At 49.1% G+C, this 22,176-nt stretch overlaps 4 protein-coding genes across 11 annotated transcripts; 2 read left to right on the plus strand and 2 right to left on the minus strand.

Annotated features, from left to right (window-relative positions):
* Nucleotides 1–181: 181 nt before the first annotated feature.
* pex11b (peroxisomal biogenesis factor 11 beta) lies at nt 182–9,008 on the plus strand. Of its 2 annotated transcripts, XR_015103778.1 has the most exons (5): nt 182–486; nt 766–881; nt 1,164–1,365; nt 1,447–1,873; nt 8,947–9,008. XR_015103778.1 is itself a non-coding variant. In XM_086137214.1 (4 exons), exons 1-4 carry the CDS (start codon nt 431–433, stop codon nt 1,820–1,822), a joined length of 750 nt encoding a protein of 249 aa, XP_085993340.1. In that variant the 5' UTR covers nt 183–430; the 3' UTR covers nt 1,823–3,604. The 2 variants fall into 2 exon arrangements, 1 of the variants encoding a protein (XP_085993340.1); XM_086137214.1 differs by lacking the exon at nt 8,947–9,008 and having other exon boundaries at nt 183–486; nt 1,447–3,604.
* ilf2 (interleukin enhancer binding factor 2) lies at nt 2,606–6,889 on the minus strand. The gene is made up of 15 exons (XM_086137191.1): nt 6,739–6,889; nt 6,217–6,276; nt 5,570–5,612; nt 5,206–5,310; nt 5,023–5,100; nt 4,501–4,603; nt 4,273–4,338; nt 4,077–4,193; nt 3,925–4,003; nt 3,754–3,841; nt 3,417–3,478; nt 3,233–3,347; nt 3,070–3,160; nt 2,833–2,990; nt 2,606–2,755 (listed from the first exon to the last, which is right to left on the minus strand). Exons 1-14 carry the CDS (start codon nt 6,741–6,743, stop codon nt 2,839–2,841), a joined length of 1,164 nt encoding a protein of 387 aa, XP_085993317.1. The 5' UTR covers nt 6,744–6,889; the 3' UTR covers nt 2,606–2,755; nt 2,833–2,838.
* On the plus strand, nt 7,468–20,306 carry atat1 (alpha tubulin acetyltransferase 1). Of its 7 annotated transcripts, XR_015103776.1 has the most exons (15): nt 7,470–8,309; nt 8,947–9,007; nt 9,480–9,571; nt 10,015–10,072; nt 10,169–10,282; nt 10,718–10,819; nt 11,813–11,858; nt 12,367–12,441; nt 12,533–12,707; nt 14,174–14,259; nt 14,759–14,843; nt 15,317–15,612; nt 17,368–17,556; nt 17,677–17,754; nt 17,875–19,340. XR_015103776.1 is itself a non-coding variant. In XM_086137186.1 (13 exons), the coding sequence occupies exons 1-12, from the start codon at nt 8,218–8,220 to the stop codon at nt 15,603–15,605; spliced, it is 1,275 nt and encodes a 424-aa protein (XP_085993312.1). In that variant the 5' UTR covers nt 7,470–8,217; the 3' UTR covers nt 15,606–15,612; nt 17,368–19,340. The 7 variants fall into 7 exon arrangements, 3 of the variants coding, with proteins under 3 accessions (XP_085993315.1, XP_085993312.1, XP_085993314.1); XR_015103774.1 differs by adding an exon at nt 19,368–20,306 and having other exon boundaries at nt 17,368–19,096; XR_015103777.1 differs by having other exon boundaries at nt 17,368–18,786; nt 18,863–19,340.
* LOC147190608 (uncharacterized) lies at nt 15,960–22,024 on the minus strand. The gene is made up of 6 exons (XM_086137205.1): nt 21,716–22,024; nt 20,669–21,189; nt 19,342–19,391; nt 18,847–18,980; nt 16,990–17,156; nt 15,960–16,476 (listed from the first exon to the last, which is right to left on the minus strand). The coding sequence occupies exons 2-6, from the start codon at nt 21,146–21,148 to the stop codon at nt 16,306–16,308; spliced, it is 1,002 nt and encodes a 333-aa protein (XP_085993331.1). The 5' UTR covers nt 21,149–21,189; nt 21,716–22,024; the 3' UTR covers nt 15,960–16,305.
* Between the last annotated feature and the right edge of the window lie 152 nt (nt 22,025–22,176).

Below are 22,176 nucleotides of genomic sequence, written 5' to 3' on the forward strand. Positions count from 1 at the left end.
GATGAGATAGAAGCACACGGTGAGAAACGTCGCGCAAGTAATAATTGGTGTGGACGAAGTAGTAACTGGTGTGAACAAATTTGTTTCTTTCCCATCGCCCGTTCCTTGCCTTCCAGGCGACTACTACTTGTTGCCACAAGGGGCAGTTAAGCCCTTCGTGATGCTGTGAAAAGTCCCTGGTACGTGTAGAAGAAGAACGGATCCGAAACAAATGTCAAATGGCGCATGTAAAGGGAATACGTCCGGCGATTGTGTGAATTTCATTTAAAGTGATTTCGTATTTTCCAGTTCTTACAAGCACGATTGCAATTGTTTCAACGATACCAGACCTCCACTGTTGGGAATAGGGCGACCAAGGTGACTGACGCTCGGCCGCTCGAACTTATTAGCAACAAATCAGCGAGTGGAGCGGCTGTTTTCATACGACAGAATGGACGCCTGGGTTCGGTTCAATTCGCAGAGCCAGGCCAAGGAGAAGATCATACGGTAATGTTACACCCCGATATGTTCGCGACGCAGTCATGCTTATTAAAGAAACTCTGAATACGACAAGTCAGTGACTTTCCAGTTCCATGGAAACTATGTTGAAGTTTCATAAAATAAGTGATAAACAATGGTAGTGGTCCCCCATTTATGACTCCTGTGGGGGCAATGTAACTCTGGCTGTCACTAAGGCATGAATTAAAAATAAGCAGTTCCGAGAATAGATGGATGGACATTTATTCCCCCCCACAAAAAACGTTCTATTTCTTCTGTGCTTTACAGGGCTGCTCAATATGCCTGCACCCTGCTGGGCTACACGTTGCACAAAGGCGGAGCAGGAGCCCAACTTCTTAGAATTGTTAGTCAGTTGGAAGCACACATGAGCCTGACAAGAAAGTGTAAGTAAAACATTGCAGAACCCCTGAGGTTGATTGAGAAAAAAAGGGGGAGGGGTTTACCGGACATTGCTGAATTAATCCAATATGGAAAAAAGTACTGTACTACAAAAATGACTTAACTTGGGCAGTGATTCTTTCACATACCGCTATAGAGCACCCGATTACCCAACGGATTTCCAGAGTGGACTGAGTCTCGCTTGTTTTAAATTTCAAGCGCAGCTTCACGGGAATCCTCCCCAAAGCGCGTCATTTATGCTGAAATGAGATGTGCTTGTGTCTTAGTGCTGCGTCTGGGGAACTCGGTGGAGGCCATCGAGTCGGCAAAGAGGGCCATCCATCTCTCTGACAGCATACTGAGGCTCTGCCTCACCGTCGGCCACCTAAACAGAGCAATGTACTTTGCCTGTGACAACGTCCTCTGGGCGGGGAAGATGGGCCTCCTATACAAAGTGGACCAGCGCAAATGGAGCCAGAGATCTTTTAAGTGAGTCGGCATTGCAGTCACCGCTGCGTCCGGAGCGACCGATTCCACCAAGCGGTGTGCGCGTGGTTGTATGTTTTGTAGGTACTACCTGTTTGCTCTGATCCTCAACCTGACGCGAGATGTATACGAGCTGCACCTCCTGATGGAGCGCGAAACACGCCACGGAGCGGCCAAGTCTCCCCCCTCACGCGATGCCTCACCGTGCACCGCCGCTTGGGCCGTCCCGCCCGACCCGTCGGCGTGGCTTCGCGGGCGTCTCTCCCTGTTGGCGACGGTGCTGCACAACAACCCGCCGCTGCTGCTGGATCTGCTGAAGAACACGTGCGACATCTTCATCCCGCTGGACCGCCTGGCCATTTACCCCACTGGGGCGGGCTTTGTCGGCGCCTGTGGGCTGGCCTCCTCTTTGCTCGCCCTCCTTGCCATCGTCCACCCTTGGCTGAAACTGAAGCCGTGAAGCCGCCGACTGTGAGGAAGGAGGTCTGCTTTTGCTGGCAGACTTGCTTGGGTAAGTTGTGCATTTGCCACTCATGCTTTTGTATGGACTGAGCCGACTGAACGCATCTCGAAATATTGCAGCTGTTGCGACGCCGTGCCGGAAGCATGACATTTTGAAGTCATTCCTACTGCTCTGTTTTGATGCTTCCCTTGTGATTTAGTGGCCCCCGCCTCAATCGGGGAGGTTTGGCGCAATTGCCCTCCATTTGTTGCTATGTTCTCTCCCTTTGTGCGCGTCCTTCTTTGGCACGGGATGATTTTGTTACTGGCGGGTGGCCATTTTGGGAATGTATTTTGGGTGTCGACCGATCGTGTAACGCAAATTTGCAGTAGATGAAAATTGAGATTGAGGGAGAAGTTGCTTTTCACAGAAAGTGGACTTTCCTGAAAATATGAATATATATATTCAAAAAATGTCCGTTCAAGTCCTTTTCCTCAAGCCATGACCACTTGAACGTGTTCCTAACACTTGCGTCTCTTGCACATATGTCAGCTTGCCTGTCAACCCGTTTGAACATTGCGCTGGGGCCGTACCTGGCCGATCATGCATGAATCCGTTTCCACAAAACGCGATTCAAATACCCGACATTCAATGATTAATCTGCCTTTTGTGTGCACACGTGCACCCTTTGTTGCTTCCGTTCTCGCCGAAATTTCAAAATCTCCGAGATATGGCGAGGCCATGAGAATGTGAGCATTGTAGCGGGGGTTGGGGTATGCCTCATCATGACAAAACTCAAGAGACAATGGAAAAAAAAGACTGTAATTCAGAATAACAGCTTCAAATAAAAACATGAAGGAAAAAAAACATCACAACTGCTGAAGCCCCCCCCCAATGGGACCATGGACTCGTGCCGGTACTTCTGTCCAGCGAGCAGAGCCGAGCGGCTCCCTGTGGAAAGTACGAGTGTTAGAAATCAAGATGCCAATTCTACACCGCGTGTGATTGAATAAGAGAGCAAGCCCAACTTCTTGTCAATCCTGCGTTTCCATGCTGTCATCCTCTGCGTCCCCTCCCTCCTCGAGAGTTTCCTCTTCCTCCTCCTTCTTCTCTGGGGGCTTCTCATAGGCCTTTTCTGAAGGGGTCACGATGACGCCGTCCCAAACGGACATCTGCGTGGCCAGATCTACCAGAATGATCAGTCGTGTCATGAACACGTGCGGTTGTCGGCGGCAACGGCGGCACGTCCGGATGGGTTCATTTACAGCTGGCGTCCCCGTCCAGGCCAAGGATCTTCCTGAAGCCGCCGTGTGACAGGACCCTCACCAGCGTCTGAGCGGTGAAGCACACGGCGTCCTGCGCAAAAGCCAGAAGCGCATGAAGAAGACCATCAGTGTTGCTCGATTGAGGAAAAAAAAAAAGACCTACCTGCTGCTCCAGAGTCATGACCGTGTGCACTCGGAAGTTTCCGCTCTCACAGGGGTCAGTGATGCCCACCGAGCCGGGCAGGAAGAGCCCGGCGGCCAGCATCTGCAGGCAGCGCCTTCCAAACAAACAAACAAAACGTTCAACAACAATGTGACACGACAATGCGTGTGCCAAGCCAACTGACCTGTAGGCCACATTTAGAGACAGTGGCTGCCTGGATGGATTGTTCATCACCGCTGAGTGACCCTGGAACATCGGAGAGTTGACCCGGCCGGGGATGACATGGCAAAAAGATCCGAGCATGATTTTGTTTTTAAGACTGATTTGCACATGACTGATCATTTCCCTCATATAAAACCTCTTGAAAATGTGTGTAAACCCCTTCCCCCCATGAAAAAAAATCCAAATCATCTTTCTCAGCAGGTTTTCATTGAAATAGTGCCATTTGGATCTAAATGGGCAATGAACGTCAAAGGCAACGCATAAACTCAACACGCCAAATAGGTTCTTTGAGAACTTACCAGTAAGTCCAAAATCCAAGGCGTGAGTGGCTCAAAGCCGAGGAAGCGCAGCCTGAGGTCCTTCAGGAGGCGGATCAGTACTTTGACCCTGAAGATCAGGACATGACATCACATTTGAGCGGCTTGCGAACTGGCGAGCCTCGTGACAAAGAAAGAGCCCCCCCCTCTCACGTGGATTGAGAAGCGTTTTCCTCAAACCAGCGGGCGTGGCGGATGGCCGCGAGGGCGCTCTGCAACACCTTGATGTCCACTACAAAAAGACACACGAGTCGTTAACGCAGAGGCGACCTCCGACTAGTGTTTTTCGTCCGTGTGGCTTGTACGGTGTAACTCGGGGTCCAGTTTGCGCAGGTTGGGAGGGACGGTGGTGATGAGGATCTTGACGGTGGCGTCCGCCGAGCTGATCTCAAAGCCCGTCTCGTTGGTCAGCATGGACAGCACTGGCGCACACACACGCGCGCGCGCTTTCACTAAAATGTTCTTTTTTTCAATGGTATGTTTGGAGGCTCTCGGCGGTACCTTCGGTCGGGTCCTGCGTGCGAAGAGTATCCACAACTTTGTTGCCCAGGGCTGCGACAGCCTCCACTAAAAATACAAAAGCACAGAATGATAATGACCACCGTCGGAGCGAAAGGAGGGTCGTATTTTCTCCGCACAATTCAGTTTCGACAACAGTTCTTTACGCCCGCCATCTTTGGTCGAGTGCAAGGGGATCCAGGCGCAGCGGCAGCAAACGCACACACTTACATGTCGGAAGAATCTTGAGGATCACGACGAGGTCCGCGACGTTGTGGCCGGTTGTCATGGTCCCCTTCTTGTAAGAGCCCACCTGACGCACCTCCTCGATTTGCTGCCGACACCCCCCCCCCACCAAAAAAAACCACACGCAGTTAGTGCCATTTTGATTCTGCAGAAAGTCAATTGCTGTTTTTTTCTGTGAATCAAGGCGGCCAAGTAACCCCCCCATCCAAAAAAAATAAATGGATGGCTGGATGGATGCCAAGCGTCCGAATACGCTGGCGTCCAATGTATCCGGACCCAGATCCCTAGCGAACAGGTTCTACCTTGGCCCATATAGCCCGACTCCCCAAAATGTTGTGACATAATCCCCCAAAATGTCAGCAGGCAGCACAAAAGGTGTAAAGTTAGTGCTAAGACAACGGCGTGGGTGGACCTGCGTAGAAATTTGAGTTCCTTTTCACGCCACCTGGGAGCACTTTGTGTGAGCCAGACGGATTTATCACAGTGACAGCTCATGTCTTGACTCACCACTTCAAAGTTCCCGGGGGCAACAATCAGGTTATCGATGACGTTGTTGATCTTGGTGACCAGGGACAAGATGGAGGACTGTCAATTCAGATCCAGACAATGAGAACAAGGCTATCGTCATGCTCGGGCAAAAGTTTGCACGCCCCTCGATTGCATCGCAGCGAACGTCACAATTTCCCAAACCTGCTCCGTCGATGTCGGGCTCAGGTCTTGATTTCTCTTCAGCAGACACTCGCTGAACGCACTCTCATCGGGCGCGGGCTTCACTCTGGGGAAGGCCATCTCACACTGAGGAGAATAACCATTTGTCTCATCATGTCAACGACACGGACCGGAATTTACAGAACCAGCCGGCTATGCTGCGGGCACTCGATCAGAAGCGGACACTTGACCTGTCACTTTGGGGTGAACGTTCAGGTGGCATGGCAGTTCGGGGGGAGCTCTCAATTGGCTGTTCTGACAAAGCCCCGACTAACGAATTGGCAACATGAACTACTCCAATTGCTCCTGTACATAACATTGATGCCATAGTCATGATTTTACTCACCACATAAAAATCAAATGGGATGTGTGGAACAAATGGTCGGTACCTAAACAGGAATGAAGAGTCCACAGTCATTTATTACGGTAAAGGCAGAGGGAAACCACAGACCGGCTTAAATGCATTCGGAGCAGCCAATGTAGAATTATTATAATGTAGTCGTGAACGCAGCGTCGGGCAGCGTGTTTGCGATCTGGGCTTTCAGTAGTCACCGCAGTAACGACTTTGTTGTTGTTGTTTTCAAGCCATCAATATAACAAAAAAACGGCACACAAATAATAATCGAACAAAAGGACATGACATGACACACAAGTCCGGTCCTGGGGGGCTGGCGTCCTGCATGTTTTCCATGTCTCCCTGTTGCAACACACCTCATCCAAATGATCAACTCATCAGCAAGCTCGATAGGAGCCCGAGAATGATCCTGACGTGATGCGTGGCGGCAGGGAGACCGGCGCTTCAGGACCACACTTTGACATCCGTGAGTCTTTGGGCAGTCATCAACAATTCCGCGTAGCACTGAATTATAATTCAGGTTGTAAACGGAGGTCTGTGCTTCGAAGAGTGTTTCGATCAGAAACATGGAAGAATGGGCCTTTGACTGCTCCCCGCGGCGAAGACGTTGCAAGCGTGATTTGCATAGCTCAACTCACCCTTGGGCGAGTCCTCCGCGGGACCCAAAGCGGCCTCCTCGACCCCTGCCGCGGTCCCCTCTGAGCACAAATACACCAACGCGTCGGAAAACGATTGCCAACGCTGAGGATAAGTGTGGCTGAAATCGACCGAACGGGCTTGCTTGCTCCCATTCATTCATTCATTCATTCATTCATTCATTCATTCAAGCAGCGAGCTACTACCGGCGCTAAGGGAATACAGGTGCTCACATATTGGGACGTTCATTTACCACCAATGGGATTCAATGAGGTCCAACAGAAACCGATGCAGTGAGCCGCCCGAGCTAAATCGGACCGATAACATATCATACTTTTGAACAACAACAGCAATAATAATGATGATGATAATTATCCATTGTGAGCATCGTTGGCTAGTTTTAGGCTAGGCTAACGAACGCACTACCGTGAAGCCAGCAGGACAACAGTTTACGAAACAAATTCACATGGCCGCTGTACATCAGCACGAGACTACAACGTTTCAAAGCAATTCGATTTTTTTACCTCATTGCGTACGACGTTTTGGCAATGAAACGGAAAAAAAATTGCAGAAAATTTGATGAACGTCTCCACTCGCTACCAAGGATTGGCTGGCTAGTGGCGAGCGGCGACTACCCCCTTCTTTGTTCTTCTTGTATTTTACAGGTGTCGGAAAGATACGATGGCGCGAGTCTGACACCTCCTGGTTTGGGGTGGTACAAATGTATGTACACTAACTGTTCTATTGTTTTTTTTAACGTGTACATACTGTACACTAACGATTTGAAATTTACTTTTATTTGGTCTCCCGTACGAGAAACCTGTCTCGGAGGACAGCCCCCCCCCCCCCCCTGTGCCGCCACAAACCTTGGACAATACAGACAGGACAAGACAATATATATTCTATCTACATCGGACAATACATTACAGGCATATGCACACCCAAACTACCCTCATGTCCTGCCGCTTGTCTGTCTGCCTCCCTCTAATTGTTTATTAATAACGCTGACAGCCTGCAGTATGAATGACTTTTGAATGTGGATTCAGTTTCCAGAATCTAAAAAGTTGACGCTTAAAACTCGGGATTTGAACAGGGGTGTGTCGAATTTTTATGCCCACCGTGATTTTATCATCGATTCACAGCAGTGGGGTAGAATTCTATGTAGGCTTAAAAGTGGTTCATGTATTTGGGTCACTTTGTTATCACTCGTTTGTGGTGACGGCATAAGGATGCGACGAAGTGAAGGTGCGTTGCTGGCGCGTGCTGAAAGAAAAAGGAATTAAACGGCGTCGTCTATTATTCCTTGTACACACGAGGTGTTGTAGGTTCAGGTCTCCACAGAAAAGGGGAAAAAAACAGAACGAGATCAAAATTGTAAGGCGCACACAGGCTACCTCTCAAATGGCGGGATTTTGTGCGTATGGGAAAAGGTTTACAATTTGTCTTCAATGAAGGAAAGTCGATTGTGCCGTCATTTCTGTTGTTACTTGGCTAAAACTTGAGGTTATCGAGCAAGTTTCGGGGTTTGGTGACGTCATTACCGTAATATAAAAAGAAACCAAGCGAAAGAAATTTTGAGTTGAAAAACTCATGATTTGGGATTCCAACATAGGCGTATGACGTCACAAGCCGAAAACATGCGCTTCTTTTGTCTTTGTGGGAATTACGGTAGATGCTATTATCCAAGCGAATCAGCCCCAATAACACAATGGAGGCAGCTTGCCATGCTAAAAAATAAACGTCTTTTGCCGTGCAGAGACAGTTGTCTGTGACTTTCCTTTGCCATTACAGAGAAAGTACTTTTCTGAAGGCTGACAACAAGAAATAAGTTTTTGTGCTTTAGTTTTGTCTTTGTTTTTTGTTTTTTTGCCAGCGAAGCATCTGCCTGGGTTGCCGGTAGCCCGGTTAGCTAGCTAACAAGGGTGGCACCTGCTAGAGCACTGTTGCTTGGATTGCTTGTGTTGTACTGTACCTACCTTATCCAGAGAAGCAAGGGAAACGTTATGGAGTTTCCTTTCAATATCAACCACTTGTTTTCTGAGAGATTCTCCATTTTGGACAAGACCCTTGTTGCGGGGCGTATGTCTCCGAGAAGGTAAAGTGGTTCGTGATCATGGTTGCAATGAAAACAGACCATTTGAATCTCCTTTCTGTTTCAAGCAAACCATCCGTTAAGCGGTGGCTTTCGCGTATGGAGATAAAACCATTGCAGAGATAATGTCTTCACACTTCCAGTGAGGAGTCCGTTTTGTAGTTTACACAATGTATCTTGTTGGAAGAAATATTTGTTATGAACACAGAATGTTTTGGTACTGGAAACAAACACCCCGACAGAGTAAATCCCGTCACCAAGAGAATTACAACACCCTCGGGCCACCTTGCGTTCCACATTTCGATGAAGCGACATCTTAATCTGATATATATATATATATTTTTTATTATTATTCCTATTTTTTGGGCCGTTTCCTTCCACTCTCGTAAATTTTGTGGACATCTTCAGTTCAGGTAGTTTCTTTCTCAGTCCTACTTACAAATGTTACCCCCAAATTTTGGTCCAATTAATTAAGAAGTAGATATTTGTCTGTACTTCCACATGAAGTAAATGTGTCCTTTCCAGATGGAATCAAAATTGAATATTTTGAACATTAACGAGGATGGCTGTTGCCTCCAGGTACAGGTATTGACACGTACTGTAGCATGATAGGTCCTCTTGTCTTGTGTGTTCTTTGTAGGCCAGAACTTCAATCCCATATAGCCACTGTGATTGATGAACTGGGGAGAGCCTCTGCAAAGGTGAGTATCATCATCATCATCATCAGGTCGAGGAGGGCCTTGTTGTGTGTAGACAGTGACACAACATATAGATAGTTGGCCACATTTAGATACCAATGTTCCACAGAATCGATGAGGAAAATGTGTGATTTTTCCAAGGACCATATACAAGTATTTATGTCAACTTCTTTTTGTTTCTGTTTGCCTCAGAATTGAGATTGAGAAATAGACATCTTCAATAGAATATTCTCCCTCTTATCCGACTAGATTATTTTATCAAGGATCGTAGACAAGTATTTCTCTCTCAATATTTTTGTATGTTTGCTTGCCTCCGAATTATTGCCCTTTTTTGCCATATTAGTCAAAGTCTAAATGATTTGAATTGAACAAAGCTGAAGTAAGATATGATATGTCATTCCGCAATAGATTTTTGTGTCCGAAAACCATTTTCCAGTCAGGCTACGAACAACGAATATGTGCGCTCTGTCCACAGGCCCAAAAGCTAACCACGCCCGTCACGAGCGCTACCAAGATGCAGTCTCAGCATCATCAACTCTACCTGATGAAGGATGGAGAAAGCCAAGGGTATATCGTGATGCTCATCGCCGCTACTTTGCACTTATGTTTGGAGCTGTTTGTCTCTGGGCTCCATTTCGTCACCGCATGCGCCTGTGTGGCATTCCCAGTCAATTGGCCAAGCAGAAGTGTCACGGAAACGATGACTTAGTACGCTCTGCCTCGGAGACGGAACTCGCCGAAGCAAGCTATCAGAGTTTCGGTAGTGCACATTCACACAGAGGCAATGCCAGCAACTTGCCTCACATTCTATCGTTATTCGGAGCACAGTGGAGTCAGCCAATCATCCGCGAAGCGTCTCCAGCCGGTCCAGAATGCCGCCGCTCGCCTCTCTCGACCGGCACTCGTAAGAGGGAGCGCTTCACTCCTACTCTGGAGTAGCGAGAATGAAGCGGCGGCAGATGACAGCGCACCCTTGCGCCGCCCTTAACCCCCGTCTTTCCTACTGACAGAGGCCGTGGCGCAATTGTGGGATTTCTCAAGGTTGGCCACAAGAAGTTATTTCTGCTCGTGAGTCTCTTGATATGTCTTCATCGCTTGACATGAACGCGAAGATGGACATTTTTTTGGGGGGCTCTAACTGCACCCGATGTGTTGTATTCATAGGATCCGCAAGGTTTGCACGTAGAGGCGGAGCCACTGTGTGTTTTGGATTTCTTCATCACTGAGAATTTGCAGAGACACGGAAACGGACTGGAGCTGTTTCATTTCATGTTGCAGGTGACGCCCTCGTACTGCGGGTTGGGAAATCCCCCGTCGTTTGCTGTTGGCACGCAAAGACAAACTGGGTCACATAACCCAACTACAAACAACTTTGTCATCGTGTCACCATTGCATTTGTTACGATCAGATTGAAACTGGAAAACCGCTCTTGTACGCATCTGTCACGGATCACCGATTGTCAGATTTTTTGGGGGGGAATGCTGAAAGCGCTCCTTGCCGTACGTTTGAAGTCGGGCGCCATGATTTCGTAGCCCGCTCTACCTGGTATTCCCGTAACAGTGTCCTGTCACGATGAGTCGAGCGTTGTTTTATCGATTAAGAAAAAAATGACGAGTGGACAGAAGTCACTCGTAGTAGTTGTGTGTATCGGGGATGAAAACTCCAGATGAAGTTTTGTCTTAATATGAGTGGCGTTTCTCCTTTTGTTCCAAGCACAAGAAGATGGAGCCAGCGCTGATGGCGTATGACAGGCCCTCGCCCAAATTGTTGTCTTTCCTGGCCAAGCATTACCGCCTGACGCAAAGTGTTCCCCAGGTACGTTTCATTGACTTCCTCGTGTCTATCGATGATCACGACTCGCAAATTCACCTCTTAGCAGATTGTTTTGTTTTTTAACCTATCCTGCCGTTCCTTGCTGAGAAACTTGCCTTTTTGGTCCTTTTGCGCACTGACTGAAATGCGCCCAAGCCCTGTCCTGTCAAAAAGTCGGAGGACTGAGAGACAAGCTTCGGATGTTGGGGCAAAGCCAAGCTTAGTTGAGAGAGCGAAAAAAAAAAAAAGTCACGAGTGTCGCCGCAAAGGGAGCCTCCGCTTTGTTCGCGCTACCTCTCACGAGGGGGTCTGGCCCGCAGGCGCGGGGCAGGGAGCTCTGAGAGCTCGGGTGGAGCCAGGTCATTGCCGGATTGGAAAACGAATCGGAGGATCCTCAAAAGTGCGTTACAGTCCTTCAGACGAGATGTGAGAAAGGCATGAAGGACTTTTTAAGATAAAAATACCGCAGATTAAAATATATATATATATATATATATATATATATATAAGGCGGCCCGGTAGTCCAGTGGTTAGCACGTCGGCTTCACAGTGCAGAGGTACCGGGTTCAATTCCAGCTCCGGCCTCCCTGTGTGGAGTTTGCATGTTCTCCCCGGGCCTGCGTGGGTTTTCTCCGGGTGCTCCGGTTTCCTCCCACATTCCAAAAACATGCATGGCAGGCTGATTGGACGCTCTAAATTGTCCCTAGGTGTGAGTGTGGGCGTGAATGGTTGTTCGTCTCTGTGTGCCCTGCGATTGGCTGGCAACTGATTCAGGGTGTCCCCGCCTACTGCCCGAAGACGGCTGGGATAGGCTCCAGCACCCCCCGCAACCCTAGTGAGGATCAAGCGGTTCGGAAAATGGATGGATGGATATATATATATATATATATATTTTTTTTTTTTTTGGGGTAAATCAGAGAAGACATTTTGTGTGAGGTTTTGTCTAACGGTGTCATTTGGCACTTTGAGTCACTTCGTCTTTTTTTTTGCTCCCAGGTCAATAACTTTGTGGTGTTCGATGGCTTCTTCCAGAACAAATCAGGTACATTTGATGTGAATTGGAGTGTTCCAAAAGGTTTCTTTTGGCGTGCTTTTGAACATTCTGACGAAAACTGGCCTTTCGAAATTGGCCCTTTAACTCCCATTTTGTCCTCTCGACACACCCACACCCAGCGGCATATTTGTGACTCGGCTCCTGTTGTTCAGCTATGTCGTGGATTGTCAAATCTCCAGCCTTTCGGCAGGTTCCAAATTCTGCGCCCCCTTCTTGGAGACGGTGGAGTGTTTGGTCCTTTCCCGGCCTTTAGTTTGTTTTGGAAGGGCTCCGGTTGACTGGGAGTGCCGATCGATCAACTGTTCTGTTCAACCCCAATGCGTACGGTATCGAGATGTATACAGTATCCACCTGTATAGCGATACGTTGTTTCAGAATTTGTTGTCATCTGTCCGGTCACGCTCTTTCTGAACAAAGGTGGAATTCTGTTGTCCCGCGAGCTTCGCTGAAGTCAAGAAGTCAATACTGCAGGTTCTCAATACCTTCTCCTCCACAGTGGCCCAACCGAGATCGATTGCCCCGAAAAAGCCCGACGGCGAGATCAAACCCTACTCCATAGCGGAGAGAGAAGGTACTACCTGGCAACAAAATGCTCTCTTTTGCGACGGGCACCGTTCCCGTGAGCGGTCGAGCCTCAATCCAATGATCAATTTGCTCAACAGCGGTGCGCCAGGAGCGCCGGAGTCTCCCCTGGCCGTTTGCCGCGCCCCAATCTCCCCAGCGCTCCCTCAGTGTGGGGTCATCGCCCACCAGGGCCGTCACGTCTGCGCCCGGGCTACGCGGCAACCAGAGCCCAAACTTCCCCCTCGTCCCAACATCCCGGGAAAGACGCCCCAGGTAAGCACACGGACCTCTGCCGGAAAGGGTCGCTTGTGCGTCCTCGTCTTTCGGCAGCGGAGTGGGTGTGTTCGAGTGGGGGTCGCGATCGGGTCTGGGAACGACTAGCCCTGTCGCGGCTGTGCAGCAAGTTTCGGTCTTCGATGGACCACCGATACGCCCTGAGCGGTTCAACATGTGCATCATCAAATTTAGTGCTTGGGGGGGAGAGGGGGGGGACACAAAAAGAGCAAGAAAATATCGAACTGGTGATTTGGAGAGTATGACAAAAAGCAATTGGAACTGATTGCGTGGAATCATCCGCATCCTGGACGGACAACAAATAACAGTGCTGCGTGTCCCTTCCTACATTCATTTGAGGAAACTCGGACGCACGCTCTTTTATTCTTCAGCGTCGTCGAGGCATCAGCAGACACTTCAAATCAAAGACTCGTAACTCGTGAATTGAGGGACTATGAACTAGGGAATACTATGCGATTAGCCACCGTTTACAAGACAGCGGTTGCGTCTTTTGTTTTTGTAACACGTAAACTACGCCCGCAGCCGCTGTTGAATCGTCTGTTCGCCCCCCCCCACCTTTAATGACCTTTTACTCTGACGGATCCCTCCATGTACGGTGCCGTCCGATTCAGATGGCCGAATCTATCGGGAGCGCAGCGAGCGCAAAACGGACAACAAAATCATCACGTCAACGCAAAGGCCAGAAAATTTTCGACGATTGCTTCTTTGAGTCATAGTTTCCTCAGTTTCCTCCGCTTGGAATGTGACACTTGCCAGCAGGGCGACTCTGTACTTTGCCTCCTTCATCTTTCACGGCGTTGCCAAGAAGCGGGTGTCAGCGTCCGCCTCAATTCCGGCTTCTAAAAGCTCTCTCTTTCTGTCTCTTTTCCACCCTCCTTTGTTCACCCACGACTCTCCACGCCCTTTTGCTTTTGAAATTCATTCGCTCATCTTTCCCCAATGTCGGTCCTACGCTTTTCATGCAATAGTTCTCTTCGTCGAGCTCAGATGGGTTTCCATTGACTTGCCCCTGCCCGCCGCCATTTGGAAAGACTGTCCGAGTTAAATTGAAAATGAAGCATGTGCCGTGAAGGCAAGCCCCACCCCCCCTTTTTTTTTTCTCTTGTTCATCAGGTCATCAGAAAGAAACACGATGGCTCTGACGTTGCCCCCTCCCCCTTTGAACGTATTAAACGTCCTAATCCACGAAACGGAAATCCAGTGTTTGAATCGTCTGCGCTTTGGCTCTCGATTCCACGCGCGTGACTTGCAAGAAAGTAGTGGTTGCTGCAAAACTTTCTTTGGTTGTTGTTTTTGTTGTTTCCCCTCTTTTTTACCTTTGACTGGCATTGTCATCTCCCTGTGCGTTTCCTTACCCCTTTCCTTTTTGCCCTGTTCTGTCTTTTTGTTTTGTTTCCCCCCCGCCCACCCATCTCCCATGGTCGCCCGTTGCCTTTCTCTGCTAGCCAACAGGGTCAAGTTGCCAGAGACGGCCTGTACAGTCGCCACCTGGACCCCAAATCTTTGGGAGCGCTGGGAAGACCCCTGCCAGGTAAAGTTCACTGAGGACGTAAAGCGTTTTTGAAATCATGGTGGACAAGTTACGTGCTTACTGTGAAATCTAGGTTTTGGTGTCATAAAAAGGAGACTTAAGTGGCTCTCTAATTTGGATTTATTTTTTGTTAAGCCACTTGGTTTTTTTTTCATTTGCTCTTTGTTGAGGTCATTTTGTTTGTTTTTCTGTGTGTGTGTGTGTTTTTTTTTTTTTTAATATACGCTGTTTTGGTGTTTTTGATTTGCTGTTGCGTTGAGTTTTCCACTTGGGGGCAACCATACGGGAGGCGTGCGCGCTGTTACCTACAAACCAGGCAGACGCAAAGTAGATGAGAAAGTCTGCGGTTCAAGCTCATCTTGTGCATTTCATTTAGAAAAAGATTGCAGCTGTCCCCAAAACGACGGGCGGGCCTGTATTCAAAGGCTCATTTGCACCACCGCGGCGTGTGGGTGCTGGCCCTCCCGCTCGTGTTTTGAAGCAGTCTCTCCCTCCTCAGGTGTGAGATCGGCGCAAGACCAACCAGGCATTTTGGGGGCGACGGAAACGCACAGGTTGGCGGCTCTGCCGAAACTACAAAGCAGGTACAGCTTTTAGACAAGAACGAGACCCGACACAACGCCAACGCTAGCTTCGGGTGCGTGCAAAAGTCGTCGTCGTGATATCCAGAAACCAACCTGTCAAGACAAACTGGGGCCTACTGAGGGTTTATTTTTCAGATTTCTGGGTTACCCCAGGGCCTACAAAAAAAACAAACGTTTACAAAGGTGACCTCTACGTTCCCTATGACCATGCGTAGATGCAAGCGATTTCGAAACGCGCTTGTGATCAAGGCTCGGTTCCCGACAGCATAGTCTCATGATACCGCGCCAAGAAATGGAAACGAAAGACTCACCGAGACAACCAAATTTCATGTTCCAAATGCGCAGTCTTGGCATGCCCAACGCACGCACGCACGCCATCGGCTGAGCATTCGAGAGAAAAGGCAAATCACGAGCCCAGAGCCGGACACGGCCGCCCTACGGTTGGTTGTTGACCTGTCATTCCTTCACCCCAGGTGCGCGGCGTCTCCACATCGACCCGCACCCGAGGACAATGGCGTTTGCGGGCCGACATCCCTCGGCAACAAAAAACTCCACCTCGGAACAGAGGCCGACGCGGAAGCGGGATCTCCCACCGATGCCGGGAGCAGGTTGACAGCTCCGTTGCAAAGTCAGACTCATCCAGCGGAGGGCAGAGAGCGAGAAGGAATCGAGAGCGCCCCTTCCCACACCGGCGGCAATGGCCGCTTTTCTGCCCAGCAGGTGAAACGGATGCTGTCAAGCAGGGCCACGTGTCCGTGGTGATGGCCGGGTGAGTCCAAATTTGCTGTCGCCATCCACCGTGGAAGCCGCAAAGCACTGCTCTGAGAGATCTTTCCGGCGTGGCCAATCACACACGGATCCATTCGGACAAGTGCAAATTCGCAAAGCGGACAGCCCGCACGCCGATTTTGCCCGTCCAATGAGGAAGCTGCACTTTTCACTTCCGGCAACCCGCGGCTCTTTCCGCCCCATGTTGCGGCTCTTTAGTAGTCTCCCGCCTCTTGGAGAAAGTGGGCTTGGATATGGGCTCCGTGCTAAGCTGAAGGCTGCCCAGCACGCACTTAGCGCGTGACGCCCACGACGTCATTCTTTTCAGAAAATCGCCATCACCGACAGTGACTATGAGCGGTTTCATTTAATTCAGATTGTTGACAGAAAAATCACTTCCCTTCCGGTGCATTGGTGAACCCCCCCCTCTCCCCGAATATAGAGCCCAATTCACATAGGGCAATCTCTAAGCTTCTTGTCATTTCACCAAATTTCTCATTGTGGTCAAAAATACTGGTTTCTTCTCATGATGTCGTTGATCTCATGGTACTCGCGTATCATTTGATGACAGTGGTTTTGTTTTTTTGTCTTTTCTGTGAGGCGCAAGGACTCCTTAGTGTCCGTCTGTCTTGCTTTCGCGAGCGTGCCAGAGGCCACGGCCGATGCTTTGGCGGTCTCTGCACGCGGCTGGCCGTTAGTCGGCCTCCCGCAGTAAGCCGAGGTAGATGGTGGACTCCAGGAAGCGGGGGTAGCAGTCCGTGTCCAGGAGAGAGTAGATGCGCCTCTGCGCGTGCGACAGAGACGTGTGGGAGGGAGCCTGCAGCAGCCGCACGGTCAGATCTCTGGTCTTACTGTCGATGTTCACCTGCGGAAAGAGCGCATGACGATTGTTCACAGACGACGACTGGAAATACTCGGCGGACAGATGGCCCCAAGACAAAGGCCTGCCCCACCTGCGCCTCGACATCTTTGCCCAACGTTGGAGTTTGGGCCAGTTAGTGGGAGATAAAGGCGATCGTGCTGCGCAAACGCGGCACGATCGCTTCCCGCTTGCCTTTGACACGCACTTTTTTTTTTGTCAATTTTGGATCCATGTTTACCAAGGAGTGAAATGACTCACTCGGGCGCCGAGGCAGAACGTAAGTCGACCATCAAAGCCGTGCGCCTAAGTAGCCCTCGGATCGTAAACCTTGCCCGACGTGTTCAAAATCCAAGCGGTGACAGATCCACGTCAAAAGAAACATTTGGAATGGTGAAGAATTGGGCGATTCCGATTTCATTGTGCTTCTCGATAATGAACGATGGGAAGGAATGAGGCGCTGACTGTTGTTGCGCGTGAGATTTGAGTCATTAGTCGCGAGAATGAAGGGGCCTGTACCTCCCGAGGTGAGCCGGCCAGGATGTAGGTCGCGCAGATGTCCTTTGCCCTCCTCTGCAAGCTGAAGTTGTTGGACGAATGTTTGTACTGCTGGCAGGCCAGATAGAACTGCAGATTTTCCTCACTGAACTCGGAACGAAGAAATGCCCCAAACACCAAAACCCCAGCTGAGAGAAGGGGAGAGGGAAAAAGATGAGTCGACTCTCAACGCTCTCCAAACGGTGGCCTTGCGTCATTTCGGACGAGCTTGACAGTTAAAACGGTTGAATGGCTCGTTATCCCCGGCGTAAAGGGAAACCTTTCCCGCCGTTCCGGTGAAACTCGGACATTACACAATGCGGCGGTGGTTGGGGATAAAAGCCAATCATTTTTTTCCAGGTCACAAAGTCAAAACGCGGTATCGCGAGGGTTCCGGCTCATCTTGTTGGACAGAAGCTTCCAAGATCCGAGCTGACCCCGTATTTCGCAGCGGACATTTTCAAACCTCACGTGTGTGCATTCAATCAAATGTCTTGGAGCCCGGCGGCAGGCTTACAAGTCACTGCGTGCTCAAAGGCTTTGGGAAAAGTGAGACATTCCTTCGCTCTTCCCCCTCGCAATCACACCTCGCCTCATTTTGGTGGCATTCAAAGTATGCCGTGTGTGACGCGAGTCGCGCCGAATGCGAACCCATCTCGCTTTGTTCAGATGGCTGATACGAATGCAATGAGACGGACGGGCACGTCGTCGTCGTCAAGGACTTGAATAACTGACGTCAATTTGCAGGTTTGGAAATCTCATGCCACCTTTGTCATGCAAAGCAGCTCAACAAGTTGCAGCAAGAAAGGCTTTGGAACTGCAGCAATTTGTATCCGTGTCGTGGTTTACTATGGCTTCTATTTATAGAAGCGGCAGGCAGGCTGGCTCTGGAAGTCCTGCAGCTCTTCTGGCATTCCTGCACGCCATTCAAGAAGCCATCAACATCAACATCGCTTCAGTCACTGTCTGAATCAGATAAAAGTCGGCAAGCGATAGTGCGGGTGCTTCTTTCCAAACTCTGCCACTTCAGTCTGCAGCCTAGAGAATTCCCGATCAACTATTATTTTTTGATTTGTATTTTTTCCTGACCACAAGTCGCACTTTATTTTACTTGGCTTTCTAGTTTGGCTGCGACTTGTCCAGATGAAAATTAGAACTCGGACCGGTGCCCAAAAGCCACGTTCCCGGATTCGAAGCAATGAATTGAAATGAATTGCGTCTCGTTCTCGCCCCAGGTAGAATTCCGGTCGGCGAGGGCGGCTTTTGGTGCTAGAGTCCAATCCTGACAGTGGCAGCAGACTCGTGACAGAATTGCCGTGACGATTATTTTTTTTTTCGCCTTCTGTTGGTCAATGAGAAAGGGACAATATGCCAATTGGTTGCGTGTCGCCACGGATCACTACTACCCGCTAATTTCAGTGGGAAAGGGGTATACGAGTACATTTATTTATTGATAGCGATTTATATCGATATAGATTCATGTCTGTTCCTAGAAAGAGAAATAAAATAAAGCCTACTGGGGGAGCAAAAGCATGCGCTTTTCTTTTTTCCAAAACGACAGCTATTGCATTTAGCAAGGTTAGGTTGTCTGCATTTCTGCATTCCCATTTTGCAGCATTCTTTGTCTGCACCTTAGACCTCCCCCCGCCCCATCCCTTTTTTTGGTTTGCTTTTTTTTTTTCTCCATGTTGCCAACTTGCCACTCCTTGAACACGCACTCTGTGAAACTCGCAGTGGCAGCAACAACACGCAGTGCGGGGGAGGGGAGGGTCCACTTGCGTACGTACTCGATTGAAAATGGAGACATGGAGGAAGTATTTTGAGCAAGTGAGAACTGACTCTGACTGGCCAGCAGGTTGTCCAGGGAGTGGGCCCATCTTTCCAGTTCTTCTCGACTGATGGGGTGTCTCTTACTGTGGCCCACCTGGCTCCACTGACGCATGAAGAGCAGCCGTGCCCTCCTCTCTTTGGCACTGTACACAAGGCGAGAGAACAGAGATGACAACACAGAGAGGGAGAGAAGAGGCGAGCGGCGTTCTGGACCCGTTTGCGGAGGAGTGGCTGACTCCAAAGTCAAAAGTACATGAAGGTAACCCAACCCGGATGTGGCCAAGGCACCAAGGACTGTTTCAAAGTGCTCGCGGGAGAAAGGAGAGAAGCTGGATTGGACAACGGCACCACTCGGCCGCTCCAGTTTCAAATCACCGTCCGCTTTAAAAGCCAAGTTTTGAAGAAAAACATTTTCGTTTTTGATTCAAATCCTTCCGCCCTACTCTGATGTAACACGACACAAAATCTCATGCATAAAGTACTGAGCACGTGTCGAACACTTACCTGTCTTTGTGTTCTGTGTTTGAAAGGTTGGAGTTTGAGGAATGGGGACTCTGAAAGACATGACATGGTTCACATGCAAGCCTTCCACTTCTCGTAATTGACTGCGATAGACGACCCGACTACGTACCAAAAAAGACACTCTGAAGACAAGTGACTAAAACCACTGTCCCTCCTGTCTTCGTTTGTTCGCTGAATTTGACTAAACAAACCAAACGTCATGCGCTCGGACACGTGAGAGTGAAAGTCAACCCCAAAAATAAAACAAAGAGGCCTTAGGCAGACTGTGTGTCGGAAAACGACTCCAAAGTGCTTTCATGATCCGGTGGTGGGTTGTTTTTTTTTTCTTTTTTTACGATCAGTAATTGCCTTGATTTGTCGGATCGGTGTATGTGGCCCGTGTGCAAAGTTCATTTTGGAAAAGGGGATCCTTTTAAGAAAATGTTCGAGTGTCTGCTTTAGTTTGAGTTGCTCCAACTTTCACAGATGGAGATCATCTCGGTCTGTCTTTTGTTTTGAACATTTAGACCTTTTGAGTGTGGTGTACTTTGAACATGAGTTGATGATTTGCATTTGAGTACCCTGGAAATGACTCGATTCAGAGGAGAGGCAACTCTTTCTCAATAAGAAGCGTTTCAAGGTCCGGGGCAAAATTGTCGTCCAACTTCATCCCACATGTCGTGGTAGAGACAATCACCATTTTATGAAGTTGGATCCATTGGATCGGCGTCAATCTGGATGCTCGCTTAGACTCGTCTGATTGGTGGAATGCCGCGGGGATGGCTCGTCCTCTTTCCGCCGAGGATCGGTGGCGTTTTGATGCACTGGGCGAGTCTTAGCGCTTTCATTCCACAAGACGTACTTAAAATTAGGCCCCGCCTACCAAGGACGTACTTGTACGTCTTAAGTCTTTTTTTTTTGCGTCATAGAGAAGAGGAGGGTCTAATGCAATCTGTGAATGACAATAAGCCGTTTGCATTGTAAATTATGTAAAAAAAAGTGACCAGTATGTGGCAGTGGTGCTCACATGATTGAAACGCACACTTTTACAAAAAGCTCTTTTTGTCCGTTTTTTTGCCCAGGAATCGCCATTTTCATGAAACTTTGCCATTTTGCAATGCCGATTGCTAAAGAATGGAAAAAGATAATAACACATTTTTTTCTGCTGAAAGAAGAGAGTCCAAACTTTATTTTGGGAGGCTCCATGTTTCTATAGCATTAGAACCAAATATTCTGTGGGCTTTGCAAGATCAGTCAAAATCCAGTAAAACGCTGGGATTGAGGGGGTTGCTCCAGTGAAAGGGATTGAATGAGTTAATTGGGTACCTACCTGGCCAAATAGACTCTTGAGGTGCAGTTTGGCAGCCGAAAGTTTGGCTCGATGTTGCGATTTGAGGACGAATAGATGGGCGGCAGATGAAGTGGATGGAGAAGCGAGGTCTTCTCTCTCGACACCGCCGATGCTCTCCTTTGCCGCCGGGGCCAGTTGGCTGTCACTGTAGGCCCGACAGCTTTCGCCAATGGCAGCCACTTCAAGGTGGTGGCTCTTGCTCTTCTTCTCCTGCAAGTCTCTCAGGTTCTCCGCACTGACACTAAGCTCCTTCGACAGTTCTTTCTTGCTAACTTTGCAAGCGCTGGGCTCCTGCATGGCAGGAAGCTGCTCGGCGTCTTCCTCAACTTCAGCAACAGAAGATGTGCCGTAGTCCCGCTGGTCGTCAGGCTCCGTTCTCTTTAGGTCTACCTTCTTCCACGAGAAGAAATCAAGATCCAGGAGGGATCCCTCCGAGCTGAATCTCCGCAGAGTGGCCATGGGAGATGGTGATGATCAGGGACCGTGAAAGGAAGGAACTTCTGCATACAAACAGTGGGCGGGGGCGAAATAGGTCAAGGTACAAAGAACTAGGGCAGAGTTTGAGTCCGAGGCGCAGGCTGTTGAATGCAACGGATTGTTGGGCAAGTGTTAAAATTGGACAATGAGTCAGAAGGAGTTGCTCCACAATGGCAAACAAGTGAAGACGCAGCAGGAATTATTCACTTATTTGGTCATGTTCATTTCGCCATTCAGAGACCACATTAACCTGGGAAACCGCTTCAGGAAGGAGAGTGCGTTTTTCATTGATATGATTAAATTACTTCGTTCTTGGGGAACCATTAAAGTAGGGTTCAACATATTTTGAGCCAAATGAATACATAAATGAACATGATAACCCGCCGTAATCCACAGGCCTAGAATTGACTTGAAAGGGAAAATGTGCAATAACAAACAAATGGGCCAAAGTCGGATTTGGGTCTTTTTTTTGAACCACCGACGTTTGAACATGCGTTGAAGAAGTCCCGTATCATAAATGAACAAACTCGACGTGTTACATGGGATTACCTCTTCTTCTAGATGTTTCAGGCTCTTTCCATTGTGGATCTTGAAAGGTTCTCACTGGCTGTTGCGCATGGACTAAAAAAAGGAAAGGCTCAGAGTCCGCAAAAAATGACTTCAACCAGCGTCGTCCCCGCGGCAGTCCTTGGTGAGTGTGCGGCTGCCTCGCATCGGGACTCCCCTCCTTCGAAAAGATCGCCGCAGAAATGAATTAACTGAGTGACGCACAGTGAGAAGAAGATAGAAGGGAAATTTTCGAGTGACACTTGAGACAGCCCCTGGTCTCCTTCCCATTACTCCAGCCACACCTTCACGACTGTCTGAACTTGTCTGAGGACACAACACGAATACAGAAGGTACGACAACCCCGTGCCCGAGTCATAAGCGAGAAAGAAAACAGTTGTCTTCCTCGGAGTGTTATCGGAAATCGGTGACTGCGCGGCGATACCGTAGCAAGACTACACCAT

This window comes from Hippocampus guttulatus, chromosome 18, assembly GCF_054856545.1.
Source record: "Hippocampus guttulatus isolate MCC_2025c chromosome 18, RoL_Hgut_1.0, whole genome shotgun sequence".
In the NCBI taxonomy this organism is placed as follows: domain Eukaryota; kingdom Metazoa; phylum Chordata; class Actinopteri; order Syngnathiformes; family Syngnathidae; genus Hippocampus; species Hippocampus guttulatus.

Coding starts and splice junctions, on each gene's coding strand:
- pex11b (XM_086137214.1), top strand. CDS start 431: ATGGACGCCTGGGTTCGGTTCAATTCGCAGAGCCAGGCCAAGGAGAAG. Junction 487..765: donor GCCAAGGAGAAGATCATACG/GTAATGTTACAC, acceptor TGTGCTTTACAG/GGCTGCTCAATATGCCTGCA. Junction 1,366..1,446: donor TGGAGCCAGAGATCTTTTAA/GTGAGTCGGCAT, acceptor TATGTTTTGTAG/GTACTACCTGTTTGCTCTGA.
- ilf2 (XM_086137191.1), bottom strand. Junction 4,339..4,500: donor CCTCAAGATTCTTCCGACAT/GTAAGTGTGTGC, acceptor TTGTATTTTTAG/TGGAGGCTGTCGCAGCCCTG. Junction 2,991..3,069: donor CCTGGACGGGGACGCCAGCT/GTAAATGAACCC, acceptor TCATTCTGGTAG/ATCTGGCCACGCAGATGTCC.
- atat1 (XM_086137186.1), top strand. CDS start 8,218: ATGGAGTTTCCTTTCAATATCAACCACTTGTTTTCTGAGAGATTCTCC. Junction 9,572..10,014: donor AAGGATGGAGAAAGCCAAGG/GTATATCGTGAT, acceptor TCCTACTGACAG/AGGCCGTGGCGCAATTGTGG. Junction 14,844..15,316: donor CTGCCGAAACTACAAAGCAG/GTACAGCTTTTA, acceptor CCTTCACCCCAG/GTGCGCGGCGTCTCCACATC.
- LOC147190608 (XM_086137205.1), bottom strand. CDS start 21,148: ATGGCCACTCTGCGGAGATTCAGCTCGGAGGGATCCCTCCTGGATCTT. Junction 19,392..20,668: donor TCAAGAGTCTATTTGGCCAG/GTAGGTACCCAA, acceptor CATGTCTTTCAG/AGTCCCCATTCCTCAAACTC. Junction 16,477..16,989: donor TGGCCGGCTCACCTCGGGAG/GTACAGGCCCCT, acceptor CTCTTTCCGCAG/GTGAACATCGACAGTAAGAC.